The 22276-nt window shown below is 43.8% G+C and overlaps 1 protein-coding gene across 1 annotated transcript in view; it reads right to left on the bottom strand.

Moving 5' to 3' along the window:
* Nucleotides 1–22276, bottom strand: part of LOC137377412 (disks large homolog 3-like) — a 550827-nt gene that overhangs the window by 106329 nt on the left and 422222 nt on the right. The window contains exons 23-24 of the mRNA XM_068046991.1: nucleotides 21591–21747; nucleotides 18919–19021 (exon numbers count right to left, since the gene is read on the bottom strand). Of these exons, the coding sequence (XP_067903092.1) occupies nucleotides 18919–19021; nucleotides 21591–21747 (260 nt within the window). The remainder of the gene's footprint in view (nucleotides 1–18918; nucleotides 19022–21590; nucleotides 21748–22276) is intronic.

The raw sequence follows: 22276 nt of genomic DNA, 5'->3' as shown, positions 1-22276 counted from the left end.
TGTGTTTGTACGTTGAAGACAGTCAGCAATATTATAGCAGTAAGAAGTAGAATCAATCCTTTCAGTACAAAGCACCACTGCAAATTTCTTGCACAAATGCAAGGCATGCATCTGCAGCACGAATGTATGTGATCTCATGCTCCCATAGGAGAATTTTACTTTGGATACTTTATATAGTGTATTTTCCAGAATTTTGGAATGCACTTTTATTACGCACACTTTACAATGTGCAAAATTCATTGTCTAATTATAACACTCAAAAACGTTCTCCTAGTATTCTAGTGAGTAACTCGGGTGTATAGACCAGGAAAGCCCAGGTTCAGTCCCTGCTCTATGCTGAGTTAGCTAATCTCACCTGGGGTGGTAATTAAGGCACTAAAATGGAGCTCAGTGGTCTAAGTTAAGGAACGGAGAACTCCTACTCCCAGTTGCTATTCAGTGGCCCTGCTGGAACTATACATGTATACATCAGGTGAGGAAAGGATAGGGGGTCGGTTGTGATTTTTCTGTTGTGGAACAGGCTACCAATGTTTGCTGTCAAGCTCAGAGGTAAAGAATGGCTTCATGGTGATTGACTAAAATCTGCTGTTGAGAAAGGAGTATGAGCAGTTAAGGTTAATCCTAAAAGCGGCAGTAACAGATGCCTTGGTGGTCCTTTGGAGAGGGACAGAGGGTGGATTATTCAAGCGGGGGCAATTCAAGCCTGAAACGGTGGAAAAGTAGGAATTCAGAGGAGTAGTGATGGATTGGGGTACGTCTTGGGGATGGGGATGGGGGTGGGGGGCAAATTACCCAAGAGGGGAGAATTGGAAAGTGAGCAACAGGAAGAGCAAGTAGTAGGACAGAGGACTAAGAAATAAAAGGAAAATAGTAGGAATAGGATTTTATTTGTAACTTGACCTTCAAGTAAACTTACCCATCATTTCAATAATAGTACAATTACAACATCTAGTCTTCAAAAAAAATGCCTATGTCCTATTTTACTTCCTATAATGTTCCTGCCTCTATAAAACAGTGTATCCTCTACTACTTGTGTACAGCATCAAGGAAGATATGTATAATCTGTATAAATTGAACATTATACGGTACAATATTCACCACCTTAAAATAGCATCTTATCTGATTTGCCGTTAGCAAGAACACAGGAGATCTGCTTACACCAGGACGCAAAAAGGATTTGGGGAGAGGTTTCTGATGTGCATGATCAGACAGACACAGTGAAGTAGCCATTTTTGATTTGTTCCTGAGAAATTTAAGCCAATCTAGCTTTTTCTGTAATAAAAACAAGAAATGCTGGAAATACTCAGCAGGTCTGGCAATATCTGTGGAGAGAGAAGCAGAGTTAATGTTTGAGGTCAGTGATCCTTCTTCAGAACTAGCTTTTTCTGTGATGGATGCTTTACATACTCAACATTCCAGGATATAGAATCTTCAGGCGTGACGGGGGTGGGGAGGGGGGTGGGTTGAGGTGGGGCGGGTGTAAAGGAGGAGGTGGCATTGCACTATTGATCAAGAAGTCAATTACTGCAATAAGGCGGGCTGCTATCTTAGAAGGTTCCTCAAATGAGGCCATATGGGTAGAACTTAAAAACAAAAAGGGGGCAATCAGTTGGCTGGGAGTGTACTACAGGCCTCCAAATAGGGAGAGATAGAGGAACAGATATGTAGGCAAATCTGAGAGGTGTAAAAATAATAGGGTAATAATAGTAGGGGATTTCAACTTCCTCAATATTAACTAGGATAGTCTTAATGCAAAAGGCTTAAAAAGGGCGGAATACTTAAAGTGCATCCAGGAGAGCTTTATGAACCAGCACGTAGAAAGTCCTACAAGAGAAGGGGCGGTACTGGATCTAATCCTAGGGAATGAAGCCGGCCAAGTGGTAGAAGTGTCAGTGGGGGAGCATTTTGGGGACAGTGACCATAACTCCAAGATTTAAGGTAGTTATGGAATAGGACAAAGATGGACCAGAAATAAAGGTACTGAACTGGGTGGGGGAAGGCCAATCTGAATATGATAAAACAGGATCTGGCCAAAGTGGACTGGGAGCAGCTACTTGTAGGAAAGCCTACATCAGACCAGTGGAAGTAATTCAAAAAGGAAATTGTGAGAGTTCAGGGCCAACATGTTCCCGTAAAGGTGAAGGGTAGGATCAACAAGTCCAGGGAACCCTGGATGTCAAGGGATATAGAGGATTGGATAAGGAAAAAAAAAGGAGGCTTATGGAAGATTCAAAGGGCCGAAAACAATGGAGGCCCTAGAAGAGTATAGAAAGTGTAGAGGGGTACTTAAATAAGTAATTAGGAGAGCAAAGAGGGGGCATGAAAAATCACTGGTGGACAAGATAAAGGAAAATCCCAAGGAGTTTTATAAGTATATTAAGGGAAAGAGGATAACCAGGGAAAGGGTAGGGCCCATTAGGGACCAAAGTGGCAATCTACGTGTGGAGCTGGAGGACGTAGCTGAGGTTTTAAGTGATTACTTTTCATCTGAGTTCACTATGGAGAAGGGCGATGTAGGTGTAGAGATCAGGGAGGGGGATTGTGATATACTCAAACAAATTAGTGTTGAAAGTGAGGAGGTATTATCTGTTTTAGCAGTCTTAAAAGTGGATAAATCTCCAGGCCCAGATGAGATGTATCCCAGGCTGTTATGTGAGGCAAGGGAGGAGATAGTAGGGGCTCTGACACAAATTTTCAAATCCTCTCTGGCCACAGAAGAAGTACCAGAGGATTGGAGGACAGCGAATGTGGTACTATTATTCAAGAAGAGTAGCAGGGATAAACCAGGTAATTACAGGCCAGTGAGTCCAACATCAGTGGTTGGGAAACTACTGGAAAAAATTCTGAGGGACAGGATTAATCTCCATTTGGAGATTAATCAAGAATAGTCAGCATGGTTTTGTCAGGGGGCGACCATATCTAACCAACTTTATTGAATGTTTCGAGGAGGTGATGAGATGTGTAGATGAGGGTAAAGCAGTTGATGTAGTTTACATGGACTTTAGTAAGGCTTTTGATAAGGTCCTGCATGGGGGATTGGTTAAGAAAGTAAGAGCCCATGGGATCCAGGGCAATTTGGCAAATCGGATCCAAAATTGACTTAGTGGCAGGAGGCAGAGGGTGATGGTCGAGGGTTATTTTTGCGATTGGAAGCCTGTGACCAGTGGTGTACCACAGGGATCGGTGCTGGGACCCTTGTTTGTAGTGTACGTTAATGATTTAGACATGAATATAGGAGGTATGATCAGTAAGTTCACAGATGATACGAGAATTGGTGGTGTCCTAAATAGTGAGGAGGAAAGTCTTAGATTACAGGACGATATAGATGGGCAGAGCAGTGGCAGATGGAAATTAATCCTGAGAAGTGTGAGGTGATGCATTTTGGGAGGACTAACAATACAAGGAAATTTACAATGGGTGGTAGGACCCTAGGAAGTACAGAGGGTCAGAGGGACCTTGGTGTACTTGTCCATAGATCATTGAAGGCAGCAACACAGATAGATAAAGTGGCTGGGAACACACATGGTTGGGAACGATACTTGCCATTATTAGCTGAGGCATAGAATATAAGAGCTGGGAGGTTATGATGGAGCTGTATAAAACGCTAGTTAGGCCACAGCTAGAGTACTGTGTACAGTTCTGGTTGTCACACTATAGGAAGCATCTGATTGCCCTGGAGAGGGTGCAGAGAAGATTCACCAGGATGTTGCCTGGGCTGGAGAATTTCAGCTATGAACAGAGACTCGATAGGCGAGGGTTGTTTTCCTTAGAGCAGAGAAGGCTGAGAGGAGACCTGATTGAGGTATACAAAATTATGAGGGGCATAGATAGGGTTGATAGGAAGAAAATTTTTCCCTTAGCAGAGGTGTCAATAACCAGGGGGCATAGATTCTAGGCAAGGGGCAGGAGGTTTAGATGGGATTTGAGGAAAAATGTTTTCAACCAGAGGGTGGTTGGAATCTGGAACACACTGCCTGAAGAGGCAGTGGAGGCAGGAACCCTCACAACATTTAAGAGGAATCTAGATGAGCACTTGAAACGTCATAGCATACAAGGCTAAGGGCCAAGTGCTGGAAAATGGGATTAGAATATATAGGTGCTTGATGGCCAGCACGGACACGAAGGGCCTGTTTCTGTGCTGTATAACTCTATTCGTGACAAACACATGCTAGATGCAAAACTTTACATATTAGCACGAATACCTCACACTATTCCTCTTATTTCAAAGTTGCTTTAATTCAAATTATGTTAATTAAATTTTTGAGCTGAAATGCATTTGACTTAACAGGACTAGGTATTCATAGATCTCCCATTGCTTTGTTTATAGATAAAAATGAAAATACAGTGGGGTTGAATTTCCACAGGGTACTTCCCAATCGTCCACCACAACTTTGTATAAACTGGATTTCTCTGGCTCTCCACGGAACTGCCACTGAAGTTATGGAAGATGATCGGGCGAACCCCATGGAAATTCAACCCCAAAGTGCATAAACAGCACTAGATTTAAAATATGATTCCCCTCACGTACCACAGTTAGATAAATAACTGTGCACATTAGCATGCTTAAGTTGAATAAATTAGTCCTTGAATGTACTTAATTACATTGCTTTAGTGTCAAAGTTACTTCAGACAAAGTTCAAATGTTCATGCTATACTATACTTCAGATATTTTAATTCAAAAAGAAAAATCACAATTACCTTAGTCCTAAAACTGGCTTCCTGGCATTTAGTACCATCAGATCTCAAGCCTTTTCCATAGCCAGATGAGTTCCACTTGGACTTACAAACAAGTCCTGACACACACTGAACTGTCAGTTTTACTGTGAATCAGAAAAAGCCCTCCTGTGTTAAATGCTCCCAATTTCAAAATGTGGTGATTGACTCAGAAGAGTGGCATTTTCTAATTGACAGTTGCACATTCTGGGAATTCTAATCTGTAGGAAGTATTTCAAACAATTTTATTGGTTCACCTTTTCCTCCTTGCTAGATATCTTAGTTGCAAATTACTGTCTGCCCATTCTTGATTGGTAGTTTTCATTCCTGTTTGCTACTTCACCATCATTACGTTCCAGATATGTTATTTTGTAAATGCGACATTTTACCCAATCAGCTGGAAATGTGACGCATGCTTTGCACATTCAGGTGTGACACACGTTTGTGGTGTCTGAGGTGTACTGAACACATGCAAGATGTATGACTTTACATAAGGATAGATTGACATAACTTGACGTTGCCAAGCATCATGGAGCATTTCTTGGTATCCTTCCCCACTGCAACCAAGACGAGGAATCCCACTCACCATGATTTCACCCAGTAGATCCTAAAATGCTAGGTGGCATGGAAGCAACATATTTATTTAATCCAACCAGCAGCTGAGTGTATTTGTTTGGGGTGTCAGATTTTCCCAATTGGTAGCACTCTTGCTGCCTCAGAATCAGAAGATTGCGATTCAAGCTACACTCAAGGGCTTGAGCACATAACCTGTATTGTTAGAGATGACAACCTTCAGATAAGCTGTTAAACCCAGGCCCTAACTGCCTTTTCAAGTAGACATTAAAGAACCTTTGAGTTTATTTGAAGGACCAAGTGTTCTCTTGGTGCGGCTGATAAACATTCTTACCTCCATCAATAATAGAAACAGATTAATTGCTTATTCATGTTGTTTGCGGAATCTTCTGTTATATTTGTCCACATAAAAACTCACTGCACTTCAAAATAATTAATTATCTGTGAAGTGTTTAGAGAAATTGGTTATATTTATAAAGCACCTTTATGTCTCCTAAGTCTTCTTAAAAAAAAAGGCCCTGCTAACACAGCAGTTTTGGGTGAAACTGTCCAGTGCTGCTTGTCCAGAAATTATGGCCGGGATTTTACGAGACGCGGCGGGATCGCAGTCTGGAAAGCGGAAACAGGTGCTGAAGGCACTCTCGCTCTGACGTTAGCTGCCGCCATGATCGAGCGCTAACTGTCCAATTAGTAGCCCGTCAGCGGTCATTTGAAAAAAAAAGGCGCATGTGGGCGGGAGGGTCAGCATCAGCAGGGACAGGGCAAGAGCCGGAAGAAGGTGCTGACAGCAACTTTAAAGAGCTGCCAGCACCTTAAGTGGCTCTGAGAACATTGCAGACTCCTCAAAGGAAAGAAAGAAGAAAAGGAATCTAAAATGTGAACCAGGCTGATTGGAACCACAACCTTACTTCTGGCCATATGGGCGACCCACCAGCAGTCTGGCATCCAACTATGACCCCTTTGGAGTTCCAGTCCCCGCTTGTGCCAGTGGCACAGAGAACAAGCCGGGTGGCGCCACAGTTCATTGAGTCCCTGTATGTCCTCCTCCAGGTGGTTGAAGCAAGGAGGGAGGTCCTGTTCCCACAGGACAGAAGGAGGACGACTCCCCAGATCAACAAGAAGGCCTGGATGGAGGTTGCAGAGGAGGTCAGCAGCCATGGGGTTGTTAGGAGAACCTGGATACAATACCACAAGTCGGTCAACAACCTTCTCTGCTCTTCCAGGGTGAGTAGCAAACCTCAGCCCTTGATGCTTTGTATTCAGATGGGTGGGTATGCAGGTGTTAATCTTGAGGAAGCCCTCCAAATGGAGTGAATAGCTGCAGCTCTATCATGGGGCATATGCCTGGCACATCTGACCTGTATAAGGGTGCAGAAGTGTGCCAGTCTAACACTTGCCTGACAATGGCCCCAGATGCAGCATACAGCAAGAGCGATGAGCGGGTAATCTTTCAGGTCAGGTAACTGAAATGATTCTCATGCATCTCCACAGAAGAGGGCCCAGAATGCCCATGAATGGGCACGGACTGGTGGCAGCGTTCCAATCCTCACCATTCTTACAGCTGTGGTGGAGGAGGCACTGCTAATGGCTGGTGAGGACAGAGTTCGGTCAGTCACAGACGGTGAGGCTGGAGCACCTGGCCAGAGGGTGAGTTCCCCAGATTACAGGCACGGGGTGGGGGACGGAGCTACAAACTATCATGAAGGTTGGTCGCATGTTCAAAGTCACAGACATTTGACCAGACTGCAGCCAGAGACATGTCCTTCAGTCCAGAGTGTCGCACAGACCTGATCATTCTGTTTTCTACTGCAGGCTATTGCCAGGCGACATATCCGGGGGATGTCCGACCACCTCTGATGAGGAGGAGGAGACCTCAGAAGGTGCAGTGACACATCCTTGCCCCGCACCAATCACAAGCTCAGATATCATCACCTCGGTTGGGCAAATTGCACAACCAGTAGTCACAACCCAGTTTTGGCACCGCACAAGTGCCGGACCAGTTGCCAGAAGCCGTTTCGGCCAAGGTCTCTGACACTTGGAGGACTGTGGGAGACTAGGCCAGTGCTGAGCCCCATGCTGATGATGAGCCTCTGAAGTCGTCCGTTAGGCAGGAGATGCTGCACGTACAGTGTAAGATGCGTGAAAAGCTGGTGGAGTTACCAGAGGGTATGCGTGCTCTGGCTCGGACTGTGGAGGAGTCCATCCAGACAATGAGTACTGCCATGTCCATCTCATCTGCATGACTGGCCTCCTCCAGAGATTGGCAACTGTTATGGAGAGCCAGCTCCAGCAGACCAGCCAGTGGCCGTCAAAGATGCACGCAGAACTACACGCCATCGCGTTGCCAATGAGCTCCATGTGTCAATGCAAGAGAGGGATGAGGCACCTGGAATCTCTTCCAGGTGCTCATCCCTCTCAGGTCAGCAGGGTGGCCCAAATGTGCCTCGTGACGGCATAGGAGCAGCAGCAGTCTGCATCTTGGGGCTTCTCTTAAGGTGCTCCTGATACAGACAGCGGCTCCTTGGCCCCTCTGCCCGTGACACCAGCCCCTCAAATTGCCATGATGGCAAAGGGTGCTCCTGAGACTTTTCAGGTTCACCGCAATATGCCGGAGCCCTCACACCCTCAGGCAGCCAGAGGATGGCCGCCAAGATCACCCCAAGCCACGGAGCAGCCTCATCAGCCACCTTCCTCTTTCATAGCTGGTGGTGAAGGGGCATTGACATGCATGAGCACTCGGAAACATTTTAAGAAATCACTGTAACTGCACTTTGCTTCTATTGGTGTGATTTAGATTAATGTTAATATATGTATAACCTCACATAAGCTTTATTAAATTACTCTTTTTGCTTATGAATGTCTCCATTTAGTGATGATGTACACAGTGATATGTATTTGCGTGATATGGGGACTTGGGGGAGTTGCAGCAGTGGGCCATGGTGTGCGAGATGAACAGATGGACCATCGCTAATGCGCTTATCGCTGATGGGTGAGTGCTATTGGGTTCCAGTAGATGTGAATGCCTGCAGTTAGATTTACATGTCAATCGTTGCTAGACTACATGGCTCAAGAACTTCAGGTCAGGAGAAATGCCTGAGTATTCGATTCTCCTGGGCCTCCCTGGCACCTAACTCCTGAGAACCTCCAAGTGCTTCCCCAGGCCATCCAGGTGGCTGCACCTCCTCTTCGTCAAATCCTTCACCCTCCTCGTCTGAGGATGCCTTGTGCTGCACCATGTCCTCAGCATCCCCTCTCTGCAGCGCCAGGTTATGTAAGGCGCAGCAGACAACCACAATCCAAGACACATGCTCGTGGATACTGAAGAGCAACACCTGAGTGGTCCAGGCACCTAAATCTCATCTTCAGCAGACCAATTATCTGCTCAATGATGACTCTAGTCGTCGCATGGCTCGCATTGTAGCATTCCTTAGCCTGTTGATTAAGGTCACTGGCTGGTGTTCTGGAGCCTTGATGGCCACATGCGTGCAGTCAATGACCCCCTGCACCTTGGGGAATCCAGCAATGGCCCCGACCCCGATGGACCTCTCAGTTTGAGAGTTGGGATCCGTGTGGAAGCGGACATAATCTCCGGCCCCCCTGAACAGGGCACTGGCGACCTCCTTGATGCACTGATGTGCAGCCGACTGCGAGATTCCACAAAGATTCCCTGTGGATCCCTGGAATGATGCAGTGGCATATGTGTTCAGTGCCATGGTGACCTTCAGGGCTACTGGCTTTGGATTGCCACCCAGTCCCCTGGGCCACAGCTCATTATGCATCATTGTACACAGGTCAGTGACAGCCTCCCTGGAGAGCTGTAGTCTTCATTGGCACTGCCTCTCTGACATCTGCAGGTAGCTCAGCCCCAACCTGTACACTCTATCTGGAGGGTACCTCCTTCTGCGCTGGCCACCTCCCTCTCTCTCTCTCCTCTTCACCCTTCTGCTACTTCTGGAGACTGCTGAAGACCCTCCTCTAGGTTCACAGTCCATTGCAGCGCTGTTGAAGGTGCCTGGCTCTCCCTCCCGCTCAGGTGCGCTTTGTCTTCAACGGGGTCCTCAAAGCCTGGGTGAGTAAGGCCCAAGATAAATGGCCTCTCCATTAAAGGCAGTCTTCCCCTGCTATTGTACTCTTCTTGATGCTCACATGTGACCCTTGGCCAAGTGTCACTTGCCTGTTGCCCTCCTGAATTGGCCCCCCTCCCCAACCTTCCCCTCACTCCTGACATGCTAAACTCAGCCCTCCCTTTGTGGCCCTTCCAGCTCTTTGATGTTTGCCCTTCCGATAGCCTCCCCTTCCAGGCAAGCATGATCTGCCAATTTGATGTCACCTCGTTCAAGGAGGTGAGACTCTGAAGCCCCGTGAGACCTGTGCACTGTTTATAAAATTGCATCCAACACACAAAATCGTTTTCAGTTGGCCATTTAAATAGCTTAATTACCTGCCCACCATATTGCCGTCGGACCTCCGCGCTCCATGTTTGGCACCAAGGTCAAAATTGGGATGGGACGTCACGACGTCAGACTTCCCATCTGATGTGTCCTGTCCCGATTTTATATCCAACGCCTCCATACCCGTCCACATCGTTCTCTTAAAATTCAACCCCACATTTATCTGTCTTGAACTTTATTTGCCAATTATTTTCCCATTTTGCAAGTTTATTACAAAGTATATCTCTTCTTCTCATCCTCAGGAATAGACTATGGAAACTATTAAAATAAATTTGGACTCTCAGATCCATCTACAAGACTGGAATCATGGGATCTATCCACAAAGACAAAGACTGAAGAAACATTCCAATGATATTGGGATTGCAAGATCAATCCAAAAAGACAGGGATTGTGGGGATCCAGAAGAACAAAAGAAATAGGAGCAGGAGTAGGCCATTTGGTCCCTCAAGCCTGCTCCACCATTCAATAAGATCATGGCTGATCTGATCGTGGTCTCAACTCCACCTTCCTGCCTGCCCCCCATAATCCTTCACTCCCTTGCAGATCAAACATCTGTCTAGCTCAGCCTTGAATATGTTCAATGACCCAGCATCCACTGCTGTCTGGGAAGAGAATGCCAAAGATTTTTGATCCTCAGAGAAGAAATTCCTCCCCATCTCCATTTTAAATTGGAGATCCTTTGTTTTTAAATTGTGCCCCCTAGTTCTAGATTCCCCCACAACGGGAAACATCCTCAGCATCTACCCTGTCAAGCCCCCTCAGAATCTTACATATTTCAATAAGATCACCTCTCATTCTCCAAATTTCCACTGAATATAGGCTCAACCTTTCCTCATAAGGCAACCCCTTCATCCCAGGAATCAGCCCAGTGAACCTTCTCTGAACTCCAATGCAAGTATATCCCTCCTTAAATAAGGAGACCAAAACTGCACACAATTCTCTAGGTGTGGTCTCACCAATGCCCTGTACAGTTGTAGCAAGACTTCCCTACTTTTATACTCCACCCTCTTGCAATAAAGGCCAACATTCCATTTGCCTTCCTAATTACTTGCTGTACCTGCATGCAACCTTTTGGGATTCATATACGAGAATACCCAAATCCCTCTGTCCTGCAACATTTTATAGTCTCTATTTAAATAATATTCTGCTTCTCAATTCTTCCCACCAAAGTGACCAAACTCATATATTCCCACATTATACCTCAACTGCCAAATTTCTGCCCACTCATTTAACCCTTTGTGGACTTTGTGTCCTCCTTACAACTTGCTTTCCTACCTATCTTTGTATTGTCAGCAAATTTGGCTACAATACACTCAGTCCCTTCATGTAAGTCATTAATACTGATTGTAAATAATTGAGGCCCCAGCTCTGATCCGTGTGGCACCCCACTAGTTACCAGTTACAGTTTGCCAATCTGAAAATACCCCATTTATCCCAACTCTCTGTTTTCTGTTAGTTAGCCAATCCTCTATCCATGCTAATATATTGCCCCCAACAGCATGAGCTCTTTTCTTCCGTAGTAACCTTTTTTATGTAGCGCCATATGGAATGCCTTTTGGAAATCCAAGTACACTACATCTACTGGTTCCCCTGTATCCACCCTGCTTATCACATCCTCAAAGAACTTTAATAAATTTGTCAAACACTATTTTCCTTTCACAAAACAATGTTGACTCTGCCTGATTGTATTATGATTTTCTAAATGTCCTGCTACTACTTCCTTAAGAATGAATTCCAGCATTTTCCCAATGATTGACGTTAGGCTAACAATTTTCTGCTTTCTGTCTCCTTCCTTTCTTGAATAGAGGTGTTGGATTTGCGGTTTTCCAGTCCGCTGGAACCTTTCCAGAATCTAGTGAATTTTGGAAGATTGCAATCAATGCATCCACTGTCTCTATAGCCACTTCTTTTAAGACCCTAGGATGCAGGCTGTCAGGTCCAGGGGACTGGTCAGACTTTCGTCCCATTTAGTTCTCCTAGTACTTTTATCCAGTGATAATGATTGTTTTAAGTTCCTTCCTCCCTTTTGCCCCTTGATTTTCTACTATTCTTGGGATTTTTTTGTGTCTTCTTCTGTAAAGACAGATACAAAATACTTGTTCAAAGTCTCGGCCATTTCCTTGTTTCCCATGATTAATTCCTCATTCACATCCTCTAAGGGACCACACGTTTACTTTGGCTACTTTCTTCTTTTTTATATACTTGTAGAAGCTCTTACTGTCTGTTTTTATATTTTTTGCTAGTTTACTCTCAAATTCTAAGTTCTTCCGCTTGTTTTTTTAAGTCATCCTTTGTTCTAAAATTTTCCCAATCTTCTGGCTTACCACTAATCTTTGCAGCCTTTTCTTTCAATTTGATACCATCTTCACTTGCTTTGTTAGCCACGGATGGTGCATCCTTCTCTTTCTCAGTGGTATATATCTTCCATGAGACTAGGACAGTGGGAACTATCCAAAGAAATTGGAACAGTGCAAGCCACCCTAGGAGACTGAAAATGTGGGCACAATCCAGTCATCCAAATATGTCTGGGATGTGGGATTTAACTGAAAATACTGGGACTGAAAAAGTGAAAACCAGCACTGTGACTGAGAACTATCCACAGAGACTGAGGCCAGGATTTTACGTTGGGCGGACAGAAAAGTCGGTGGCGAACCTGCTTCTGCCTCGCCTGGGGATCCGTTCCGTTTTGTATTGTCAGGATAATTGGAGCGGTGGCCACTGCTGGGACTGCAGCCCAGCCGACCACAGAGGAAGACATGAAGCCGGGAGTTAAGGTAAGTTTGGTTGCCTCACTGGGGGTAATAGATCACCTCGGCGAGGCAAGGGTGGTCGGATGGGTGTTGGGGTAGCAGGGGCGGCCCTCCATCGGGCATCCTGTGTCCGAGCATCAGGGCGCCCCCCCACCTGACCCCCGGGATGATCGGCAGCCACCTGGTATTTCCAGGCGGCTTCTCTGGGTCCTCTGCCTGCTTGCCACGCGTAAAATCCGCGTGGAGGCCGGCGAAGGCCCTTAAGTGGCCGTTAATTGGCCACTTAAGGGCCTTGATTGGCTTGGAGCAGGTGGACAGTTTATCGCCCCCACTGCCCTACGTAAAGTGGCGGCAAAGGCGGGATCAGCTCGGAAAGGTCTCCCGGAGCCTCCCACACCACTGTCAGAACTGCCAGACTCATGCAAAAAAAACTGTTTGCTCTGAGACATAGCAACGAAGCATGATTACACCGATCTACACATTAATGGCTAAAGATAGGGCTTGACCTGATATCTAAAATTTTGGAAGATGTTCCTGGTTCTGAGGCACAATAGTTCCTGGATCAACGAATAATTAGATTCCAATCTCGTGAGTTTGACATAAAAGGACGAGAGAAAAGTACACACCAGATAACCTCAGTCCCCAAAGTAAGTGTAATTACAGGGATCATACAAATGCTGGTTGGAATGTGTTGTAATTCCAAACCAAAAATCATTCTAAATGAATGCAGTGGCCTTTAAGCTCTTCTCCTATCAATCAGATTGTGAATAAGTAGCTTGCAATGTCTTGGCTACAAAATTAAATCTGTGCAATAATACCACAGATGGAAATACCTTCATCTCCACCCATGCCTGCCCCACAGCTGTTTCGCAGTTTTTAAAAACTCCTTCCCTCAGGGATGGAACTGAAAAAATGAATGATTTACATCTTCAGACAGTTCTGAACTTTGTCACCAAGTAAGTGAAAATATTTAGCTTTGTGACAGAATTTAGTATTTAAAAGAAAAGAAATAAATTTAGAATTCCACACTGATTATACACTGAGTTATAACAGGCCTTTATCTAAGTTGCATAGTTACCCAATGAGTATCCATCATTTAAACTGCATGTAGCAATTATGTATATATTATTAGACAGTAGCAGATCACACATCTGCTTCCCAGTAACACCTTCCCCATCCGTTCCCTAGCCTGTCATTGATCACATAACATATCCTGTGCATCGAGCCTAACCTAAAGCTCCACTCCCAACTTCCTACACTGCCATCCTGTAATATTTTATACGCACCCGACAGCCCAACACACATTCCCTTCTCCCATCACACACACTGCAGATCATTCATCCCCTTTACTTCTATTCCACTGCCCAGCACTCAGCATTAATTCAGTTTAACATTTCCCCCACCAGGTGCTTCAGCTCTTTCTCCAATCTCTCCTGTTAACGTATGGTCATATCCTCAAAGACCTTCCAGCAGAATGACTGTTACCCATGCCATCCTGTCACCGGCACTGTAAGAAACTCAAACTAAATAAATTCTTCATCTCTACAGATTTACTAAAGTGTAATTTATTTGCAATCAGCATAAGTTTTAAAAAGGTAAGTGATCCGGAATCTATCAGTTTAACAGTTTTAATAAAGGAATTATCCTGGATCAACTCAAACTCTTTTCCATATTTAGAGCCTGTTTATAAATTATATAGTAATATAGGTGAGAACAAACTGCATTTGTTGCTATGTTTAACAGCATTGTAAGCGCATTTGTGAAAATTTCTTCTGGTGTATTTCTAGCAAAATTGTAAAACTGTTTGAAAAGAATGGCTTACAATTTTACCAGAGTTATAAACCAGAGTAAATATTTGTGAATGCATATATGATATCAAGGGCAGGGCTTTGTGTTTTGGTCTTGGAGTCAAATGGGGGTCAAACATTGCACTGTGTGGGGCACAATCATTCAAAAGTGATTTTCTCCAAATTGGCCAATTAGTGGCCATAGGGCAGGCTCACCATCCAGTAAGAGATAGTGGGCGGGCTTTCAAAGCTACGGGTCCCTTAGGAGGCCCTCCCGCTCAGAAGGAGATGAAGCCTGCAGTTCAGTTGCAAGAGAGACAACGCCTCCATTTTGAGGCCTCTCTCCAACTTTTTAAACTTGTAAATAAAAATGTAATCAGCAGCCGAGCCACCATTGGGAGGGGGAGCTCCTACACAGGGCGGCCTACATCATCTGCAGCTGTAACCTGGCAGGAGGGAAGGGCCTCAAAGCTCGTCTGGAACACTGACCACCACCACCTCACCACCACCCCCACCCCACCGGCCCCGGTCTACCAGTGGGAGGCCACCTCCAGGCAGCTGGCCTAGTTCCTGACGCCTCAGGGGGCCTGGAGGCTGACTGAAAAATTCCAGTCAGCCTCTGACAATAGGCCCTAAGTGGCCTTTAAATATCCTTAATTGGCTACCTGCCATTTGTGGGCAGTAGCCCTGTCATCCCCATCTCACCTCCGGGAAAATGGCCCTGGGTGGGATGGTGTTGACACGCTGGCTGGCGGTGCGAATTTTCAAGATGCTTGCCTTGGCACTCGCCCCCATCGGGGACTAAAAATACTGCCTCAAGTGTCAGATTGGCTTAGTTGTTACAATCTAGTCTGAGTCAGAAGACTATGGGTTCAAGCACAAGCCAGATATAGTAATGTAATGGTTAAGGTATTGGATCAGCAATTAAGATTTCATATTTCACTGTGCCAAACTGAATTCAATTAATCTGGTAATTGGTGAGCTGACTCAGTGATGTGTTTCAGGGAAAGGAAAGAAGTCTTCCATCCCTACCTGGTCTGGTCTATGAGTGACTCCATTCCACATTACATGGTTGGCTCTTAATACTGATAAACCACCACTTTCTCAGGGCAATGAGAAATACTATCGTGGTAAATGCAATTGCTAGGCCAGATAAATAATAATGTTACCCTTCAGTATACTTTGTCTATCAGGCACCAAGAGAGGAACATTGGTTGCCAGTTGTCCACTGCATAGACGGGTATGAGAATATATATGTGGGCGGCACAGTGGCGCAGTGGTTAGCACCTCAGCCTCACAGCTCCAGGGACCCGGGTTCGATTCCGGGTACTGCCTGTGTGGAGTTTGCAAGTTCTCCCTGTGTCTGCGTGGGTTTTCTCCGGGTGCTCCGGTTTCCTCCCACATGCCAAAGACTTGCAGGTTGATAGGTAAATTGGCCATTATAAATTGTCACTAGTATAGGTAGGTGGTAGGGAAATATAGGGACAGGTGGGGATGTTTGGTAGGAATATGGGATTAGTGTAGGATTAGTATAAATGGGTGGTTGATGTTCGGCACAGACTCGGTGGGCCGAAGGGCCTGTTTCAGTGCTGTATCTCTAATCTAAAATCATATGCTAATTCATGTAGGTCCTGTCCAAAGTGATTGGGTTGCACAGAAGCAAGTAACTGCTGTTGAAGCTACATACCTCTAGTGGGTATCCATGTTGTTGTCTGGAGCATGGTGGATGTGCACTAGCATTTTTTGGTCAGCTGTGCCGCTCACTGTGAGGAGCTCCTGATACCTGCTATCTGAATCTGTACTCATCAGTTCTTAACAAGCAGCTACTGATTATCTTCTTTGGTCTCTTTGAAGTCAAAATGTCTCAAAATGATATACCTGGTAATGGAAGTTCAGAACCAATTTATTCCTCTGTGGCAGACTCAGTCATCCAATGTCTGAACCAGGTAGGTCTACAGTACTCCAGGGCACTATTGATGATTGATCAGTCAGTCTGGCTCATTAATGGAAACTGAAAAGATAGACCCGTCACTGTGAGCTGAGATTCTTTCCATTCAGCTTCAAATAACCCGGAAAGTCAAAGCCCTAAAGAGTAGTATCGTTCTGGCTGGACAAAGAGTGGGAAGCTTACCAATGCTGTGTTCTGGTAAACTGTACAGTGTTAACTGGCATTCCAGGAACACTCGAGAGGTTCCTAAATCTTGGCTCGTCAACACGTGCCCAAGCTCTCTGGAGCTGGACAGGTGGGGTGCATCTCTATGAGGAGATATTATACACACTCATATTTGGGGAAAAAACAATCAGCGTGGACTGACCCCTTCACCTCTCAAGGCTACTCCTTTCAATAACGGAAGTAATTCTGGCCTTTACATATTGTAGGTGGGAATTCTTCAAGAACAGGAAATTACAGCCACAATACTCTACAGGTGAAGTCACTTCATATAGTGGCAGCACTTGGGTGGAAGTAAAGTTGAAAGGAGAGAGGAAGGCAGAAAGATAAGAGTGGAATCCAACAATGGTACTTTGGACTTAGGCAGAAGAAGAGAGCCAGCATTAACCGAGAAGGATGGAAGAAGCTTTAACTGGTTAGCGTAGGATAAAATCAGTAACTTGAATTAAAAAGGAAGAGGGAAAAGTGCACATGCTTCAATAGGAGGATTGAAGGAGGAGTGCATGTCTCTAAAGAAGTAGGATACTTTTATGAATTGGGATGGTGGGGGATTAGATATGGGAATATGAGCGTTATGGTCACTTTTGGGGAAGTGGTGGGCTGGTTGACCTGTTGGACCTGTAAGTGACACTTGTTCCTCTTTTTTTCGATTGAAAATCTATCAGTTGTGAAGTATCAACGTTCGTAAGATTGAAGATTAACCAGAACAGAAGGTTCAAAAATTTCCTAGGAGAACATATCCTGGATAACTATAAATGAAACACCAATTTAGTGTCACATTTGGCTCTCTCTTTCAGGCTTTCATGGATTAACATTTGCTTACCACCAAAATAAATAAAGGTTTGTAATATATCGCTATTGCTGAAGTTACTAAAGCCAACTGAACTACCTTTTTCAAGTCATTGACAGAATCAGGACTGTTCTTGACCAGTTGCCTTTCTGGGGCTTGTGTCAACTTTTATTTGAATCTGCAGTTAAATTTTTACTAGTTTTCCAGGCTGGTACTCTATTATTAAACAAACAAATTCCACAGGTGTAATTTTCTTGGTAGCTTAGTTCAGACATTCAAACATGGAGTTCTGATGAAAAGTCACAAACCTGAAACATTAACTCCATTTTTCTCTCCACAGATGCTGCCAGACCTGCTGAATGTTTTCAGCATTTTCAGTATTTATTTCACTCATAGTGATCAATTTCTGCACATGTCAAATGCCAGGCTAACCAAAAAGAAACAATCTTTAGCTAAGAAGTTAAACTGAAGCCCTGTTTTCTTGTTAAAGATTCCATAGCTTAGTTAAAGGAGGGCAGGGAGTCCTCCACATCTTCTAATCAACATTTCTTTGCCAACTTGCACCACAATAATAGATTCATTTTTTAATGGTATTGTCTTGTGTACAAAATGGCTGCTGTACTCATCTACACACTGCGCTGCTCCATGCACCACTGACCACCTCCAGGCGCTTACCCATTGTCTCTCGAGATAAGGAGGCCAAAGAAGACTCATCTACATAACAACAGTGACTCCACATTAAAGTAATTCATTGTATATGAAGTGCTTGGGAATGTTTTTGAAAGATGAAATAAGATGTTACAATATGCAAGTTTTTTCTTTCTATTTCCCATGAAGAGCAGGAGAAAAAATAAGTGTTCATCAGTTTCAGTTTTCCATTTGGTCATATTAATTCCTGGTCATTTCAAATCATGTACCTTTTTTGTGGTTGCATCACTGATATACAACAGTATTATTTTGCCCTTTTTGATCAGGGAAGTTGCAATGTCTTTTCCTTGAGTCTCATCTGCATGGTCCAGGCAGTTCATGTTTTCATAGCTCACTGAAGCCCCCCAGAGGCAGCAAACAAAGGCAGCAGCAGTTCAAAGCAAGTTTAAAAAAAGGAAAAAAAAGACTTGCATTTATGTAGTGCCGTTCATGACCCCAGGCCATCCCAAACTGTTTAACAGCCAATTAAGTACTTTTTAAGTGTAGTCACTCTTGTTATGTAGGAAGAGCAAAGGTCCTGACTGTTCAAAATAGTCAGGTCTGTTACAATTTCCAATTTTCTCCCCTGAATGCAAAGGCAGATTAAAATTATCTTGAATAGTGCACAGTGCACTGGCAGAGAGAAAAACATATGTTAATTGAAATAGCCTTTGAAGATCTAACTTCAGCTGTAGTGTTCAGCCAGAGATAGTACTCATTTAGGTTATTTTCCTAATCAAGTATTGCAGTTGGATTGTATTGCATCTTTGCTTTGTTTAAGCATCAACGTGGAAAAGCTGACAGTGTAGGGGGTAATGACGGACTTTCTGAAGTGAAGGAATTGAATTAAAAATTATCAGACACTCTTGGTAAAACAGAGAGGAGCTTTATCTGCTGTAAGGATGTAGTTCATCACATCTGGTTTCGCCCAATCATCACCAGTAACACAGTGATGCTCCTCACATGACATCAATTGCCCCATGCCACATATATTTACCTTCTGGTCTGTACTGGGCGACAATGGTTACAGTCTGACCGGCTCTTTTGAGTGCTGCAGCTGCCTGCTCATGGGTCGCACTCCGAAGGTTTACCCCATTCACCTGAAATAAATAGGTAGGATTAATTAAAACACACTCAGTACAATCAAGTTCCCACTTTATTGATGGCAGTTTTGTAGTGATGATGTAGACGTAACATTTATGAAGAAGTACCTACTGACTGACAGATGGCTGAGATACTTGCTTTCCTCCAGCTTATCCAGAAACAACTAAATTAGATAAATTTCTTTCTGAAATAACATTTTGGGATACAGTATGAGTAATTTGAAATAAGATGAAATGTGCCAAATGTGGCATGCTTGGGAGGAACAGGTGACTTTGGACTTATTGTTCCCAAAGCATCTCCATTCATGTCTGGGCCTGTTGCAGACTAATTGAGAGATTGATCACTATGATCAATCAACAACTTCATTATCATTCTATCATGCGACGACTAGGATGGTAGAAGATGAACTAGATAGACCATGATTTTTTTTGTCCAGCATTTCCTATGCTCCAACAGGGAGAAAGGGGTAATAAAATATAGTTGTAATGAAGATTAAAAAACATACAGAGTTGCATGAAAATACCACGATTTTACATGTTGGAAATGCCATTCCTCTGCAATAGATCTTTGCCTTTGACGACAGGGCTGTCACCAACACCCTTCTGCCTCAGGACACAAGTGTCATGAATTGCACTCTGGGATGAGAGCACCTTGACGAGCAGCAGCCTGGAAACCAGATGTGCTAATCAGCAAGCATTCTGGCGTGCAGACATCTAGGTGGACACTAAGAAACGGACATTTGAGTAGCAGAACTTCCAAAAATAAACTTTCTAAAAAAATGATTGGGATATGTAATGAATAATAGCAGACCTTCTTAGTTCTTGAATAAAATGGAGTAGGAGCGGGGATATAGTGGCAGGCTATACATGATTGCAGTAATAACCTCAAACGCAGCTGTTAGCATTGCAACAATATCCTAACTCTGAGCTGCACAAATGGTTGAAGCCGCTGACAGTGTCTCTGCAAAAGGTGCACTGGCCAGTGTCAGGAAATAGAAATCTTCGAGACAAGTTTCAAAATCAGGGAAGCACCAGTCAGCAAATTATGAATTGATACTCTGTACATTATAGATTGTACTCCACAATCCTATAAAATGGAGAAATAACTGATTTCTATTTGGCAAATGCTACTGTCTTACTCCAGAGTAATCTGCATGGGAACAGTGTTGGAGGAAAAACTGAGTCATGCAGCTACCAGCTTCAAAACACTAAAAGAATGAGTCGTAAAAGCAGAGTTTATTATTAATGCAAGACATATAAACAGGCTGAATGTCTGTAACTAGTGAGTGAGTCAAGATGATCTGATTATTTTATGTGACTTTTCTATATCTGCTTTCTGTACACCTACAACAGCAAGAGTTCAGTGCGAGTCATTTCACATGCCTAAATTTCCAAGAGAATTTTGTGAAATTTTGTTTTCATAAAGGTGGGGACTGTCAGCAATGGAAAATGAAACATTGTCCATCTCACACTTAGCACCACACACATTCAAGTAAGGTGTAGTCCAGGCCAGATGCAAAGTAAAGCTCCATCTACAGCACGCACAGGTGAACTATAGCATGGGGTAAAATGCAGAATAAAGCTCTGCATCAGATACTGCCCCAACAAACATTACAGGGTTAAGTAGAGCACAGGACAGAAGCAGCATAAAGCTCTACCTACTGTGTCATCAAGTATCAAGGTTAGGTACAGTATAGTTTAAATTTCCTTCTATACTGCCCCAAAAACTCGAGTTATAAATGAATTTCTCTTTACATTGTCCCATTAAGCACTCCCAGGCCAGATTTAGCATGGGTTAGATGCAGAGTAAAAGTCCCTGCATTCTGCCCAATGATGCATCTTCACCCTCATTTCAGGAAGGCAACTAAACTGCAGCGCTGCCATTTTCATTTTGCACATCAACTATCTCTATGGCCTCACTGAACAAAATACTTTCTGTTAGAAGCTGGGTTGATTTGAGACTAATATGTTTCAGTCAGGACACTTAAAGCTGCATGCCTCATGCTCTGCTTGTGTAAGTGCGCTTCCTCCAACTCATATAACCATGCCTCTGCTGCATGTATATGCTTTGGTTGTGTAAAGATGTTCCTCATCATACAAAGGTATCTCTGCATCCCCTCCATCACATAAAGGTGCCTATGCGCCCACCGGGTGCACGTGTACAGTTACTTCTCCATCATGTAATGGTGCATCCAAACTAGTATATAAAGCTGCCTTCACCATATGAAAAGGTAGCTCCAGTTCCCCACTTCCTTCTTGTGTAAAGGTGTTTCCCTCATTTTGGTATTTCTCCCTAGTAATGTGGGTAAGACTGGCAGCAGAGAAGTGCATGGGACTGAAATTTCATCAGTCATTTTGTTATGTTGCACATTGCTACTTTATCACTTTGTACATGGCAAAACCTCGCTGCTTAACTTCTCTTCATCTTGTGAGAGACAGAATCCAGTTTCAGTAAGCCAGTTAGATTCAAAGTGGGGTTTGCTGCCGGAGTAGATGCTACACTTGATATCAATTTACAGCTACTAAGGGAGTTTTCTCATCTTCAGTAAATATGCTCATCACTCACTGATAAAATCCGATCTCCTCTTCGTAGCTCTCCACTGAGGTCTGCTGGTCCGCCTGCCAGGATGAATGATACAAAAATCCCTTCACCATCTTCTCCACCAACAATGTTAAAGCCTAACCCTGTTGATCCTTTGTGGAGGACAATCTTTCTTGGTTCTCTGAAATAAAAACAGGAACAGCATTAGAAAGAAACCAACCAACAAAATAGTTGGAAAAATCCATATCACAGTCCTGGAAGCTGGCTCCACTCAATTCTCTGTCATTAAGATGGACAAGACCACATAAAAGGATTTTAAAAATAGTTAACCATGTTGAATGACTATATATCAGAATTTTTGAACTGAGTGAAATTCTCAATTAAGTTGATGAGAAACCCAAGGTTAGCACTATAGCTAAAGAGAAGGAAACAAATTCAGGAAAGGAAGGGTCTCTTTATATCATCAGTAAGTTCACTCCACATTCAGCCTGCAAGAAGGATTTACAAAGTTTCTGTACCTTTTGTTTAATCATTTAATTCTGTAAAAATAAAAAAATGTGTTGTAAGACTGTCCCTTTAAGGGGGTCCCTGGCTATCTGACCCAGAAACTAGTTTCATTGTGTTTTTACATCTTACTCTGTTAAGTCCTCTTGACTTGAGTAAAAATAAAGATAACAATTTTGAATCTGAAACCCCCTCAAAGCAGAGGA

Source organism: Heterodontus francisci, chromosome 15 (assembly GCF_036365525.1).
Source record: "Heterodontus francisci isolate sHetFra1 chromosome 15, sHetFra1.hap1, whole genome shotgun sequence".
Classification (NCBI taxonomy): domain Eukaryota; kingdom Metazoa; phylum Chordata; class Chondrichthyes; order Heterodontiformes; family Heterodontidae; genus Heterodontus; species Heterodontus francisci.
This window is presented reverse-complemented; position numbering and strand designations above follow the sequence as displayed.